Raw genomic sequence first — 17314 nt, 5'->3', positions numbered from 1 at the left:
TGTTGTATATTAGTGAACTGAACCTAACCTACATTTATGTGGCATCTGAGTATTATGTTTGTGCGTCACAGTGTTGCCATACTTTTTTGTTTATTTCTTGTATAATATCAATCAATGGTTTCAACCAATAATACTATTATTAAGAGCATACATTAGCGCGTCATCAATATAACTTCGGGAGATAGTATCATACCTTTTTTCGTAAGGTCTGTGAAACTTTGGCAACAGTGGTAATCTTTGACATTATCTAGGTTTGTCAATATTTTGGCAATTAGATATACTCATAGGCGCGCTAAACGGAAGTAATAGAAAACAATTTTATTGTTAGTAAATAAATATTTATAAAAATAAACCAAAATGGGTGAAAATTTTATGTTAAAATAGGTATTTGCACGAAAAATGGTATTTGATTAAAATATTAATATGAAATATTAATAACCCACAATCAATCAACGCTAAAACTCACAATTAACAATAATCTAGTTTTTTTAAATAGGCCAACAATTCTATTACACAAAAATATAATAAATTAACTATAAATAAACACTACTTTCCTATGAAACAACAATAACGAATTCTACTGCACTGAAAAGATATCGATAAAGATAACAGAATCGATAAGAGAAAATCTGACGCAGGTTTGTCAAAATGATAGTGACAATTTCTCTATGTTGCCTAATTAGTTATTAGTTATATGTTCGCTTTCTTCTTAGAAATAAAAAATTTTAGTAGGTCCAAAATGACACAAAATCTATGCATGGCATAAAAAAGTTTGTTTGAAGAAAGTGTATTTTTTTGTTCTTCTTAATGGCGGTACAGGCTCTTTTTTTAATATTGTATTTGATTACAGAGTAATTTCCACATACTAATGTATTTCTCAAATTGGGCTCTGTACCGCCATTCTTTATTATACATATTATGAATATGTGTGCCAAATATCTCAACAAAATATTCAAAATTACAGCCTCAATCTTGGACCGCGTTTGTTGCTACCTGTTGATCGCTACTGTTACCTCTTAATACTTTATATATCATATACTGACTAAAACAGTTAACATAGGGCAACTGTATTGTAACGCAGCTTAATTTAATTTTTAGCTTGTTCAGTTTCTGACGATGGCATATACAGCGTGTCTGCGTAACTTGGAACCATATGGGAAACTTTTTTAATATCAATTTTACGAAAAAAAGTCATTCTTTATAAAGTGCTCTACATAGCCTAAAACCTAAGATGCAATCATCAGATATCAAATTTTATGAATAATATACGAGGTATGTCCAAAAATATGAATTTCCCTCAAGAGTAAAGTGCCTTTATATTTCACAATATCGAAAATTGTCATTGGGAAAAGTTGTTTGTAATTAAAAATTATGTTATAATCTGCATTTACACTCTTCTAATTAAAAAAAAATTGTAAATTTTTCTTAAATCACGGACACCCAACATCATTTTTATTTATGATAGCTCCGTTATTATTAATCTTACGAAAAAAAGTAGTTCTTTATAAAAAGTTCTGCATAGTCTAACAACCAAGATACAATTATAAGATATTAAATTTTGTCAATTTTATACGAGTTATGTCAAAAAATATGGATTTCGCTGAAGAGTAAAGTATCTTTATTTTTCACAATATTGAAATTTTTTATTATAAAAAGTTGTTCAGAATTAAAAACTATGTTTCAATATGCAATTCCATCCTTCTAGTTGAAATATTGTGAACTACATATAAAGGTATTTTACTCTTGAGCAAAATTCATATTTTTTGATATACCTCGTATAAAATTGAAAAAAAATGATATCTTACGATTGCATCTTAGTTTTTTGACTATTCAGACATTTTTATAAAGAATAACTTTTTTTCGCAAAATTAATAATAACGGAGTTAAGTATCTTAAATACAAATGATGTTGGGTATCCGTAATTAGAGGAAAATTTTCTAAATTTTTTTTTTTTCAATTAGAAGAACGTAAATGCATATTATAACATAATTTTTAATTACAAACAACTTTTTCTAATAACAATTTTCGATATTGGGAAATATAGAGGCAGTTTACTCTTGAGCGAAATGCATATTTTTGGACATACCTCATATATTATTGATAAAATTTGATATCTGATGATTGCATCTTAGGTTTTTGACTATGCAGAGCACTTTATGAAGAATAACTTTTTTTCGTAAAATTGATATTAAAAAAGTTTCCCATATGGTTCCAAGTTACGCAGACATACTGTATATTGTGAATACCGAAACCGGTTGCCCGCAAACTGCTATATAAAACCTTCAATAAGATTGTGAGCATAGACTCTTCATACCCTAACATTTTTTTTAAATATGTTTATTTTGAGAATGATTTCGAAAGTGGCAATTGGATTAATTCGATATGGAATTGTGGTTAATTCTCATGAAATATACACTGACGAGCAACAAAATCTCTTACTAGAAGTAAAATATTGTGAACAGAAGTAATTTTTATTGCAATGACACCAATATTTATAAAGTTAGTAGCACAGTATTGTTCTGAAGCTATTTCCTTGTGGCATAGTTATGTAATTTACTGTTTTCTTTGGGAAATAAAGTCACAATTTTAGTTTGAAATTAATTTATTGACGTTTCGACTTCCACGTCGGAAGTCGTTATCGAAATACAAAATATTAATAAATTAAACAAATTTTGTTTATGCTGCTTGGTAAAAAAATTTCTAATAATTTAATTTAATCTCATTCATATTAATAATTCAGACATATATTATACACTTTAAAGTAAACAACTTTAAAATGATATTGTGAATATTTATGAGTTGCGTTCCTGGGACGACTTTATTGTAAGATAGTAAGAACTTTAACTCAAAAATATCCATCAGAAAAATCATAGCATGGGATATGTATTTAAAAAGACAACCACATGGTGACATGATGATGATGACAGTAAAATTGTCGTGTTAGTGATTCCATGGTAAATCATGAGGAAAAACCAGGAAAAAAACCTCATGATACTATCATAAGGTTTTTTATCAATAGAAAGAAAATACCACGATTAGTAAGAATGACATATCGATGATACACCATTAATATTTTAAAATATCATAGGTACATATACCATCAGAATTTGGTATTAGTTTTGAAAGTAAACTGAATATAATACCAAATACTTACAATGTCGGGATAGTACCATGATTGACTATGGAATCACTAACACGAGAATTTTATTGGCATCATCTTCATGTGGTTGTCTTTTTAAAGACAAATCACATAAGTTGATTTCATGTAATCGAATGAACTATCTTAAAATAAAGTCGTTCCAGGAACGTAACTCATAAATATTGACAATATCATTTTAAAGTCGTTTACTTTAAAATGTATAATATACGTCTGAATTTTCAATATGAATGAGTCAGATTAAATTAAATTAATAGAAGAATCTTTTACCAAGCTACAAAATTTGTTCAATTTATTAATATGTATTTTGTATTTAGATAACGACTTTCGACGTGGAAGTCGAAACGTCAATAAATTAATTTCAAACTAGAATTTTGCCTTTATTTGGCAAAGAAAAGAATACATTTATTAACTTAGAACATAAAGATAACTTAATATTGTATATGAGGAAACATGTTATGAATGTAAATCACTATGTAATGAATATGAAAGTAAATTAACATGAAAAACCAAAAATAATACTGATGTCCAGTTGCACCAACAAATAAACGATTGATTTTTTGATTTGGATTGCCCGTTTAAAAAACTGTCAATTAAAAACAGAAATTTTAACGATTCTCCCGAAAAATATTAAATTTTTTACCATCAAATATAATAACATAACACTTTTCTTTTCTTTCGAAAAAGGTTAAAATTTAATATTTTGTTTGAGAATCGTTAAAATTTCTGTTTTTAATTTGACAGTTTTTTGACAATTATATTTTAAAATAAACGGACAATCCAAATCAATCGGTTATTTGTTGGTGCAACTGGACATTAGTATTTCGTCCTCTGTGTTGTATTACCGTTTCCATGTGATCACTTAATGAACTTATTAAGATTCTGACTGATTCCTGAGGCTTCCCACTCTTCATCTAATGCAGTCTTTAGCTTCGCCACTGTCGGTGGTGCTGGATTATTTCTAACGTGCTATGTACTAAGAGTATAAGTCATAAAAAAGATTTTTCGGGATTGTTCTATATTTTTAATTATATAATTAATAACCTATTACCAAAGTAAAAAGTAAAATCGTTAATTACTAATTTATTAATCATATTTCGTCACCATTTTCATATTTAGTTGTAATAGTTATTTCATCAGTGGTAAAAAAGACTTTGAAAAGTCCAATTAAAAAATTTTCATTTTTGACTTATACTCTTAATACATAGCACTCTAGATTTATGGTAATTAGCGAGCATCAAATATATTCGTCAGTACTAGTTTTTCTCCCTACGTTAACCACTTAAAAGCAAGTGCCTTCGTATAATTTGATCTCTTAAATTATAATACAACAAGAAGTTTTTCCCAACTTATTTGGGTCGCTGGGGAGAGCCTCCTAACAACTACTGTAGTTCTATTCCTACGCTATACTGTATGTAACAAGACCAATCTAGCCGCTCCGTTCCGCACCGGTGCCGACGAAACCGTAAAAAGGGCCTGCATCTGAACACCTCCAACCAACAGAGGCTACGTGGAGCCAAAGTGGAGATCCCTCCTAGTTTCGGTGACGATTAATTTCATTTATTAATAACTTTGATTTTTCTCTTAAAATAGCAATAATGCGTATGTGATTTAGTTTACCTGGGTTAATAAACGAATATGTGAAGTTATTTTTGAATCTTATTAATTAACCTCCCTTAAATCCATGAAAAAGTGATTTATTTTTGCACAGCACAGGACCTACGCCAGGCTGAGCTAGCCAATAAACTTTGTAAGGGTTAAAAGCTACCGATCTCCTGGTAGCGACGGTACGCCCTTGAGACGACAAACTGCGTCATAAGTAGGCGACAGTCCTCTGACTATAGCCCTCTCGTAATTAATAACGCAATTACCTGGGCAGCCTTCACTGGTGAAGTATCCGTTTGTAAAATATTCACTTATTGCAGTTCGAAGTGTACACACACGTCAACGTTTGAAAAGCGACTGAGACGACCACCGGCAAATTCATAGTGAATCGTATAGAAGAGAATTCGAATAGAGAATCGTCTTCATGGAGATCGTAGAACATGCCCATTACAATGTTTGCTGAATTCTCTATGCCATACAGAAGTAAGAACATTTTACAACACGTCGCCAATTTGTATAAAACAATTATTTTTGCATTAGTTATTTTAATTCAAAGGAGCACAGCATAAAATTACTTCTTCTTCTTCTACGGCACTACAGCCCAAATTGAGCCTTGGCCTCCTTTATTTTTTGCCTCCACCCTTGCTTGTCTGTGGCTGCTCTTTTCCATACACGGACTCCTAAAAGGGCTTGTTCGTCGCTGTTTACTGTGTCTTCCCAGCGCTTTCTTGGCTTTCCAACCGGTCTCTTTCCCTGCATTCTAGCATTCAGTGCTCTTTTTGGTAGCCTATCCTCTCCCATTCTTATCACATGTCCGGCCTATTGCAATCTTTGTATTCTAATGAAGTCTGACAGGGGGGTTTCCTTATATAGTTGATACAATTACTAAGCATACATAAACTACAATTCATGGAGTGAGTCGATTTTTTTGCTCGCAACTGTAGTACACTTCGCGTCATAAAAAAACTGGTACAACTCTTATAACCGAAAATCGTGTTTTTCAAATTGTGTAAGTTGATCTTGTCACATGTGTCAATCTAATTTCTAGGGCAACGTTGCCAGTTCAACCAAAATATTATATCAAACTATAGAAGCTAAAAGCAGGGCTGTGCGACAGACCGCAAGTTTTTAGTATAGGTACTAAAAACTAAAACAATATCGAGCATTCTCGATCAGTCAGTCACATTTATTTAAACATGCATCCTAAAAAATTCCCCTATTCATTTTTTAATTTTCCATCATCTTAATTAAGCAGCTATACATTGATTCGTGTTTTATTATACCTAATTTTTGAAAATATTTCTATTCGAAAAAAAAAATGACAGACAATAAATCTAAACAGGACAAAAAGTATGTGTAATGTCAAATCGAGAGGTGTGATTGGTTTCTGGTAAAGTGTAGCACAAAACTGCATTGAGTTGTTTAAAGATTCTTCAAACATTTTGGACATTAACTCAACCCTCTCGCTGGTTATTAAATTTATTAGATACGTTTTTTAGTATCTATTTTATTTTACTAGATTTAGTTTTGTGTTTTTAATGATAAAAATAATATATATATATATATATATATATATATATATATATATATATATATATATATATATATATAAAAACTTTATATATTTTTGAACGTTATTTTTTTATTTAGATTTTTTATTTAGATTTTTTTTTATTTAGATTTAGATTTTTTTATTTAGAAAACACAACTTATACTGAAATGATGGCATCTCCTGAGGTAAAATGTGCCGGAAGTAAAATGAGCCTCCGTTCGGATTTCCGGGTGAGGACTATCTCAGGGGGAACACCATTGCAGGTTAGAAAAATCAGGATAGGGTCGTGGAATCTTGGTAGTCTTACAGGTAAGAGTCTGGAGTTAGTGGATGCGCTCAAACGAAGAAGAGTTCAAATTGCTTGTATTCAAGAAACTAGGTGGAAAGGACAAAGGGCGAAAGAACTAGGTGAAGGATACAAATTGTGGTATGTAGGGAGTAGTAACACTAGAAATGGAGTTGGTATAATTGCTGATAGTGAAATGAAAGATAACGTAGTAGAAGTTGTAAGAACGAGTGATAGAATGATGTCAGTGAAATTTGTAATTGATAAAGAGGTATTGAATGTTGTGTGTGTGTATGCTCCCCAAACAGGTCTGGGTGAGAATGAAAGAAGAGCTTTCTATGATCAATTAGGAGACGTACTGAGTGATATTCCAGCAGAGGAGAAAGTTATAATAGGAGGTTATTTCAATGCACATGTGGGCCAAACCAAGACAGGATATGAAACAATACATGGGGGATTAGGCTTTGGAACTAGAAATGAAGCTGGAGATGATATGCTTGAATTAGCAACAGCATTGGATATGGCGATTGTTAACACATTGTTTAAAAAGAGAGAAACTCAACTTATTACCTACAAAAGTGGACAACATCAATCCCAAATAGACTACTTCATGATAAGGAAAGAAGACATACGTGAAAGCAAGGACTGCAAGGTAATAGTTAGTGAGACAGTAAGCCAACAACATAAGCTGCTTGTTCTGGACATCGAAGTAAAAAACAAAACTAAACAAAAATATCGGAGAGGACCACAAAAAATCAAGTGGTGGCTGCTGAAAGATGAGAAAGAAGGTCTATTCAGGAGAAGAATAGTAGAGAAAATATGTTGGAACATGAAAGGAAGTCCTAATACAATTTGGAGAAAAATGGCCAGTAGTATTAGAGAGACTGCTATTGAAATACTTGGGAAAACGTCAGGAAACAAGTTTGAGGATAAAGAGACTTGGTGGTGGTCAAATGAAGTACAAGTAAAAATAAAAGAGAAGAGAAAAATTATATAAAAAGTGGCAAGAAACCAGATCCGACACAGATCTTCAAAACTATATGGTGGCGAAAAAGGAAGCGAAGGTAGCAGTAGCAAAAGCCAAAGCAGAAGCGTATTCAAACCTAAACGATCAACTTGATACCAGGGAAGGCGAAACGAAGATATATAAAATAGCCAAACAGAGAGCAAAGAAAGCAAAAGATTTTAATCAGATTAGATGTATCCGAGATGAAAATAATATAATACTAGTTCACGAAAGGGATGTCAAAAAGAGATGGAGAAAGTACTTTGACAGCTTATTAAATGAAGAATTTGGCAGACAGCCGGTAGAGTCAACGGAGACAGTAGCAGCAATGGTCACCAAAATAACCAACGAGGAAGTGGCTCAAGCGCTTCAAAAAATAAAGAAAGGAAAAGCGGTAGGACCATATGATATTCCTGGGGAAGTATGGAGAGCCTTGGGAGAGACAGGAACAAGGTGGCTAGCAGGTCTATTTAATAGAATTATGGAAGTCGGACAAATGCCAGACGAATGGAGAAGCAGTATACTGGTACCTGTTTACAAAAACAAGGGAGATATATAACAATGTACAAACTACAGGGCTATAAAACTGCTTAGCCACACCATGAAAATATGGGAAAGAGTAATTGATAGACGGATACGTGAAGAGACCGAAATATCCGAGAATCAATTTGGCTTTATGCAGGGTAGATCAACAACAGATGCAATTTTCATTATAAGGCAGTTGATGGAAAAATACAGGAGTAAAGAAACAAACGCTCATATGGTATTCACTGATCTTGAGAAAGCATATGATAGAGTTCCTCGAGAGATTCTGTGGTGGGCACTCAATAAGAAAGGAGTCCCTGGTGAATATCTAAAGATTGTGAGGGATATGTATGAGGGAGTAACGACTAGTGTCAGGACAGGTGTGGGAGAGACTGATCAGTTTCATGTGAAAGTAGGATTGCACCAAGGCTCTGTGCTTAGTCCGTATTTATTCTCATTAGGTTTGGACCAGATAACAGCGAAACTACAGGGTAACATTCCATGGTGCTTAATGTATGCTGATGATGTCGTGTTAGTAGGAAATAGTGAAAGAGACTTAGAACAAAAACTGGAACAGTGGAGACAAGCTCTGGAGGAAAAAGGTTTGAAACTTAGTAGGACAAAAACAGAGTATTTGGAATGTTCATTTAAAGATGGAGCTACTACAAATAAAATGGTATCTTTGGATGGTGAAATGATTGTGAAAAGCAATAGTTTTAAGTACCTAGGATCGGTATTACAGAGTAATGGAGAAATAGATGGAGATGCATGCAGTAGAATTAGGGCTGGATGGATGAAGTGGAAAGAAGCGAGTGGTGTGTTGTGTGACAGAAAAATTCCCATGAAGCTGAAGGGAAAATTCTATAAAACAGCCATAAGACCGGCTATGATGTACGGAACTGAATGTTGGGCAGTGAAAAAGAAAGAGGAACAATGAATGCATGTGGCGGAAAGAGAATGCTTAGATGGATGAGTGGAGTGACAAAGAAGGATAAAATTAGAAATGAGTATATTAGGGGAAGTCTAGGTGTGGCACCAATTGATGCCAAAATGAGAGAGCATAGGTTAAGATGGTTTGGTCATGTTCAACGTCGAGACGTTAATCACCCAATACGAAGAATAGCTGAAGTGCAGATTCCTGGAAGGAGTAGGAGAGGAAGACCAAAGAAGACCTGGGTGGAGGCGATAAGGCAGGATATGTTGGTAAAGGGGATTAACATTGATATGACCCAAGATAGAATTGTGTGGAGAAATGCAATTAGGGAAGCCGATCCCGCATAGGGATAAGGCAAAGAGAATGATGATGATGATTTTTTTATTTAGATGTAGTGCAATTCCGTTATCTGTGATGGCAACAACGAAGTGATTCACGAACCATTGTGTCCAGTCTGAACACAGGTTTACACTGGGAAAAAAAAGTGTACCAGATTTTTATGACGGGAAGTGTACATAACAAATTAAGTTTTCAATTGTAACCTCCAACCCGTTAATAATGCCAGATATTTAGAAAAAGTAAAAACTGTATGTACGGTCGATGTACACAAAGCCGAAACTAAAAAGTAGTTTTTCTTTATTTCGTATTAACCTTATAAAGAAATATAATGTCCAGAGACAATGCATTATTAGTGGATATTTAAGAGAGGCTACATAATAAATGCTAACCAACTGTTTTCAATGGGAAATAAGCCACAATTTTACCAAAAAATGATTTTATTAACGTTTCGAAGCCCAAATCGGGTTTCGTTGTCAAAATACAAAATACTACCAAAAAATAAACAAAAATGTTGTTGCTAAGTAAAAAACAATTCTTCTAATAATTTATTTAATCTGACTCATTTATATTGGCAATTCAGGCGCATATTATACATTTTAAAGTAGAAGACTTTAAAATGATATCGCCAATATTTATGAGTTGCGTTCCTGGCACGACTTTACTAAAAGATAGTGAATTCGATTACATGAAATCAATCCCAACTCAAGAATATCCGTCACAAAAAAAATCATAGCATGTGATCTGTCTTTAAAAAGACAACCAAATGCAACGAGGCCAGTAAAATTCTCGCGTTAGAGATTCCATAGTAAATCAAGAGGGAAAACCATTTTATAAAAATTTCGACGTCGTATTTTCACCCGAAACGAAGTTAGGAAAAACGATACGTTCTATCAAGTTCTGCATCACATTTTTGGCATTCCGGGATCAAAATCATAATATATATGTTCGTCTCGACGTCGTAACGTCACCACAAACGAAGTTAGCAAACTGAACATTTTTGTTTATTTTAGTAGTACTTTGTATTTTGACAACGAAACCCGATTTGGGCTTCGAAACGTTAATAAAATCATTTTTTTGATAAAATAGTTGATTATAAAAATGCCACAAGGAAATAGCTTCAGAACAACATAAATGCTAACATCCAACAACAGAGCAAGAAATATAGATCACCAATTTATTGTTAATAACTCTAAATTTGTAGTGGTGAACTTTATATACTTAGGATTGAATATCATCAATGCTCTTCAAACCTTCTTTACAGCTGTTCTAAATAGTTCGTTGGTGGTGAAACCAAACCACTACCTTAGATTTCTCATCCAGGACATTCTTCTGCGTCTGCGGCCCGGATTCCTTGGTCCTTCAATCTTTCTCTGCAATATATTTTGTACACATATTATTTTGTTTCCCCAGATTAGATGGCCCGAGTATTTCAATATTATCTTTTTTATAGTAAGTATTACTTCAGGCCTTTTGTCCATCCATCGCTTCAACCCAACTAAATTCTACTCGATCAACCTAACTTATTCTTAATATTCGTCGATAGTACCACATTTCGAAACTTTCAACGTTTTTTTATATTGTTTTGACGCTCAATATGGATTTAGTGTTTATTTTAAAAATCCACCTTGCTATTGAGATATTTAAACTTATTCTCTATTCGTTAGTCCGAAAATATCATATAATCAATTTTCATAACTTAGTTGTAAAGGGTGATTCATTTAGAGGTATTTTTTTAAAAAAGAAAAAACAATAAAAAATGAGTTTTATTTGAAAATCTTGATTATCATACAAAAGAACTATTTTATGTTATTTCCTTCTTATGTAAGTAGTTTCTTTCAAATGTTGACCGTGACTACGGTTAAGATGGTTCATTCTGAAATTCCAATTGGTATTTGACCAATGACTCGATTAATATTGGCCTCCAATGCCTCAATCGTAGCCGGTTTATTCATGTAGACTTCGGACTTTAGGTAGCCCCAAACGAAAAAGTCTAGATTTGTGATGTCACAGAATATCGGCGGCCATTTCACTGGTCCGAAACGTGAACTAAATTGCTCACTCAATCGTTCTTACAGTAAAGCCATGCTTTCACGGACTGTACGGCAAGTGACGCAATCTTGTTGGAAGCAAATGTCGTCGAGATCACGAGCTTTAATTTCAGGCACCAAATAGTCCGTTATCAAGGCGCGATAACGGTCTCCATTCACAGTAAAATTATGGCCGGCCTGTTTTAAAGAAATATGAACGACTAATATATATAATGAATATGAATATCGACGACTCCACTGGCCCCTAAAAAAACCAAGCTGTTTTTTTCTGGATGTAATGGCAACTATTGGACCTCTTCGGGCTGCTCATAACCCCATATACGGACATTTTGTTTATTCACGTCCCCATTAAGGCCATCGGTACATAATTCGCAAATATTTTACGACTATTCTTACTTTTTCTGTTTTTACACGGCAAATTACGTGTAGTAAAATTCACACTGGTATGGATATGTAAACATTACTAGAATGCCATTCTACTTGAAAATGTCATCAGTAACTTAAAGAGATGGCTTTTGAATGTTCTTGGATAACTGTTATTTGTATAATTGAAAATTATTAATTCAGTTAATAAATGTGATAATTTTTTCACTAACTATGTATTCAGTGATTGTAATAATTTATATGGACAACAAAAATTTTGAACATCTTTAACAACAAAATACTTGGATCACAGAATATATTATCCTGATGTATTATCTGCTTGGATCTTCCACAAATAATACACAATAAATAACTTTTTTATTAAGTGCACGTCGTAAATCAATAATTATTATCAAATACACTATATATTAATATTATTTAATCAACACCTCAAAATATTCCCGACGCCATGTCAAATATTTAAAATTGTCACTGATTTTCACTGTCTGGCTGACAATATGCTGACAGTATTCTATTCGACTGAGTGCGTTGTATGACAAAGATATATTTGGAAAATATTACCACGGACATTGTGTTCATTTTTTTCGAATCCTGAAAAAACCAATAAATATTTTGAAAAATTTTAACGCAGAATGAAAGACGAAATTATTACCGAGGGCCGAAAGTCCCTTAGAATAAATAAAAAGTTTATTTTGAATGAGATATTTGAAATTAAAAATCACACTAAATTTTCTCTTAGATTTTCACCCCTGTAACTTATTAAAATAAACATTATAGAAGTTCTCAGGGACTTTCGGCCCTCGCTAATAACGCAATCTTTCATTCTGGGTTTAAATTTTTCAAAAATACTTATTAGTTTTCTCAGGATTCGAAAAAAATAATATCCATCCCCTTAAGCCAAAAATGGGCCTCATCGGAAGACAATTTTTTTTTCGAAAACACTGATCTTCTGCAAGCTTATCAAGAGCACATCGATTGAAACGGTAACGACTCGGAAGGTCGATCGGCTTCAGATCTTGCACTAATTGAATTTTGTATGCTTTTAAACAAAGATCCTTACGTAAAATATACCAAGTTATTGCATACGACAAGCCAAACTGTTGGGAACGGCACCGAATCGATTCTTCATTATTTTCGGGTACACCATCCGCTACTGCCCGCTATATTTTCTTCAGTAAGTGCTGAATGTAGTCTATTTGGTCGTGTGTTATCCAATAATGAAAATTGGGTTTCAAATTTACTGATGGTATAGCGAATTGTGCGTTCGATAGGCCAATTATGTGGACCATAAGTTGCTCTAAGCGCAAGAAACACGTTCCTTATAGAACGCCTATTTTCGTAATACAGCTGAATAATATCTAGACACTGTGCTGGGCTAAGACTATCCAGGATGAAATGTCAAACAACACTGAATAAAAACGCAAGGTCAGGTGATACGATTAATACACAATCTCCTATCAAATCCCCACAAAAAAAGTTACTAATGAGTACATAAAAGACAGTTGCTTTATCATAATTTTAACTTACTTATGTAAAGACCCAATAGAGCTTTACTGCGATCGTTAAATTTGAGTTTACTCAATTGCCTAGAATAATTTTGGTCTTGTTCGAGAACTATACCAATGGTGTCGGTATAATCAAGCAATTGTTCCAAAAACATTATAACGTTACTGGTCATTTCGTGTACCGTTCCATCACTGGGCAATTGGGTAACTGAATCTGAACGGATACTGTCGACGAAATCTTCTAACGCCTTTGCACCCTAAAATAAACAACATGGTTTATATTTCAAACTAAACTAAAACACCCCTAACTAAATACATGTAGATATCTTGTCAAATATGGCTTTGCCTAGAATATAGACGCCAAGTAAGTCAACTGTCAAATATGCCACAAAGTGTCAATTGATTAACATTTATAAGTTAACATAATTTCTTAATTTAATTGTTTTGAAAACGATTTCCAGATTGGAAATTGGAATCGTATCTCAAATATAAATAACTTTATATTGTCTGCCAAGTTGTTTTTGTTTTGTTTTCTGGCCTTGTTGTCTGCCAAAAGTGATAGTGATAAATATATATTATAAATTAACTATAGTTTTAGTGTTAGTGTAAATGAATTACAATAAATGTTACAAGACTACATAAATTAAAGACTAAAATAATAAATAAATACAAACTTTGCAATACATAATATACTTACCGTAGCATGAAGCATCTGAATTATCTGATCGAACTTTTGCTTAACATTTAAATCGTATTCTTCAACAGTTCTTTCAAATTCGGGTTTCAGATTTCGAAGTTGTTTAAAAATGGGGAATATTACAAGAACAGTAGCAAAGTCATGCCTGGCTATACATTTTTTTGCTCGAGATACGATATTCTGGAAACAAATTTAAAAATTTTAAAATGCTGAAACTTTAATTAAAAATTAAAAATAAAATAAAAATTCCACTTTTATTCAGTTGCAATGCGAAGGCAAAACAATCTTATTTTTCAATTAGAATACAGAGCACAGTCCAGCCCTCTGAATCGACGATTTTCGACTCTTGTTGGAGTCTCATCGGAGAGAACGTAGGCCTGCTACTCCATACTCCAATTGACCAATACCGAGAGTTTATCCCCCACACCGCAACTGACGTGAATGGACTAGGTGACTAGCGTCATCTGGCAATTGAAAGATAAAGTGGTTTTCAATAATAATAGCAATATTAATAATATTTAAAAATATTAAAATATTACTAAAAGATTTTTAAAATGAAAACTTATTGGTCCATTTTCTTGGTAACACCTCCAAGGCTTCTAAAATTTGCAAGCCAGATGGATGCTGAAGCGAAGAAGACAAGAGGGAATTCAAAAACTTACAATTCACGACCCCGTCTGTTCAGCTGGTAAATTCCAACAGAAAATGGACCTAGTTACTCAAAGAAGTAACGACCAATATAAAAATAAAATAAGTCTGGGTATTTCTTTTGGTCTTCTTCTTGTTGGTGCCTGCATTATGATTTTCTTAGAGGGTAGATCTCCCTACATCAGTTCTACGTGACCCATTCAGCGCAGTCTTCCAATTTTTATAAACGTTGTGATGTCTAGTTCTGTATATGCATTGTACAATTCAAAGTTTTGTCGTCTACGCCAGACATTGTTTTCTCGCACTCCCTTGTATACAGGGTGTCCCAAAAAGATTGGTCATAAATTATACCACACATTCTGGAGTCAAAAATAGTTCGATTGAACCTAACTTACCTTAGTACAAATGTGCTCATAAAAAAAGTTACAGCCCTTTGAAGTTACAAAATGAAAATCGATTTTTTTCAATATATCGAAAACTATTAAAGATTTTTTATTGAAAATGGACATGTATCATTCTTATAGCAGGATCATCTTAAAACAAAATTATAGTGAGATTTGTCCACCCCATAAAAATGTTATGGGGGTTTTGATCCCTTAAACCCCTCCAAACGTTTGTGTACGTTCCAATTAATTCATTATTGTGGTACCATTAGTTAAACACAACGTTTTAAAAACTTTCTTGACTCTTGGTAATTTTTCGATAAGCGAGTTTTTATCGAGATGCGGCTTCTTTTTTAATACCTACATTTACATAAAAATTTTACCCCCCAAATGTTTGTGTACGTTCCAATTAAACTATTATTTTGGTACCATTAGTTAAACACAGTGTTTTTAAAACTTTTTTGCCTCTTAGTCTTTTTTTGATAAGTCACCTATAATCGAGATGTGGCTTCTTTTTCAAAATATACCTAAAAATGTAAATTATAAATACATTTTAAGATTATTAACAGGTCTCTATAATCGTATTTAACCATATATAAATATGTGGTGGATTCGATAAATATTCAAATATCTCGATAAACACTGGCTTATCGAAAAAGTCCTAAGAGGCAAAAATGTTTTAAAAACAGTGTGTTTAACTAATGGTTTCACACTAATAATTAAATTGGAACGTACACAAAAGTTTGGAAGAGGGGGGGGGTGGGGTTTAAGGGAACAAAACCCCCATACAATATTTATGGAGTACACAAATTTCACTTTAATTTTTATTTAAGATGCTGCTACCATAAGAATGCCACGTGTCCATTTTCAATGAAAAATTTCTAAGAGTTTTCGATATATGAAAAAAAAATTATTTTCATTCTGTAACTTCAAAGGGCTGTAACTTTTTTGTGTGCACTTTTGTATATAGGTAAGTGAGGTTCAATCAACCTATTTTTGACCCCAGAATCTGTGGTATAATTTATGACCAATCTTTTCGGCACACCCTGTATATGTCTTAATTTTTCTCTAGCTAATTGGGACCGTGCAAGTTCGGCAAAGCGACACCTGGTTTCTACGCTCAGCAACATTCTTCGCACTTTTAATTATATTGGCCAATTATATTAGTCCTGGTTACTGGATAATTGTCAAGGCCATAGTCCAAAAAAATAATAAGAAGAAAAAATAAGATTCAGGTTATGTTATTAAAACGTAAACAATTGTATGTAGTAAATAAAATTAGTTATTAAAATGCAGTACTGCAAGCAAAATACAATTAATTAAATTTACCTTTATATAAAAATTGCATATCATATCAATATTGTGGAGCAATATATAATTTTTCTTCTTCATTGACAGTAGATATGAAATATACGTCAATATGACAATTTCAATTGACAATGAATTATTTAAGAAAGTTACAATATTTCTCCGCTATTCTCGCACTATCGTTTCTCGTATCCCCTCCAAGTACTTGCACACCGCGAATAGCTTCTCATCGCTTTTTTTCAGTGTCCATGTTTCTGATCTCTATCTTAGGACGGCGGTAGCACAGCGGCAAGGTACTGATACTGGCTTCATAAGCCAGAACGCACGAGTTCGATTCTCGGCACCAAGCACCAATAACGCCATTTTCATTTCTAAAAATGATACAAGCCGTTCGCCGTGCTTCGTAAAACCGTCGGTCCCCCTGGGCTAGTGTGTATCGACACTAGTTACTGGAAACAGGGTTACAGATGCAATTGGAGTCGGAACAATTCGAAAGGATCTCCCATACGACAGTATTATTACACTAGTCTGATGATTGTCTTGTAAATTTTACATTTTGTTCTTCTTGTTATGTTATCAGATCTTAAGTGTTTGACAAATCAAACACTTAAGATCTTATGTTATATTCGTCTGTTAATCTCTTCACTAATATTATTTCCTGAAGTTTTGAACACTATTAAACTTATTATTTATCTGAAGCATCTAATATGGTCCTTTTCATGGGCATTTTTCAGTGCGTCACAAATGATAGAAAAAAAGGTATACTGAATTCGCTCTATCGAGATTCACTTTGACACTGAAGTTAGTAATTTCTTTTTTGAAAAGTTCAGTTGTCAGAAGTGACTGGAAATTACTACAAAACCAACGCACCTGCTCATATCCAATATTATTAAGAGTAAACAGAAATAAAAATAACTTAAACCTTACGCCAATCAAT

The 17314-nt window shown here is 33.0% G+C and overlaps 1 protein-coding gene across 1 annotated transcript in view; it reads right to left on the bottom strand.

The window, feature by feature from the left end:
• The window catches only part of LOC126887848 (exocyst complex component 7), a 92408-nt gene that overhangs the window by 18220 nt on the left and 56874 nt on the right, over window positions 1-17314 (bottom strand). Inside the window, exons 8-9 of the mRNA XM_050655743.1 lie at window positions 14039-14218; window positions 13364-13598 (exon numbers count right to left, since the gene is read on the bottom strand). Of these exons, the coding sequence (XP_050511700.1) occupies window positions 13364-13598; window positions 14039-14218 (415 nt within the window). The remainder of the gene's footprint in view (window positions 1-13363; window positions 13599-14038; window positions 14219-17314) is intronic.

Source organism: Diabrotica virgifera, chromosome 7, assembly GCF_917563875.1.
Source record: "Diabrotica virgifera virgifera chromosome 7, PGI_DIABVI_V3a".
Lineage (NCBI taxonomy): Eukaryota > Metazoa > Arthropoda > Insecta > Coleoptera > Chrysomelidae > Diabrotica > Diabrotica virgifera.
This window is presented reverse-complemented; position numbering and strand designations above follow the sequence as displayed.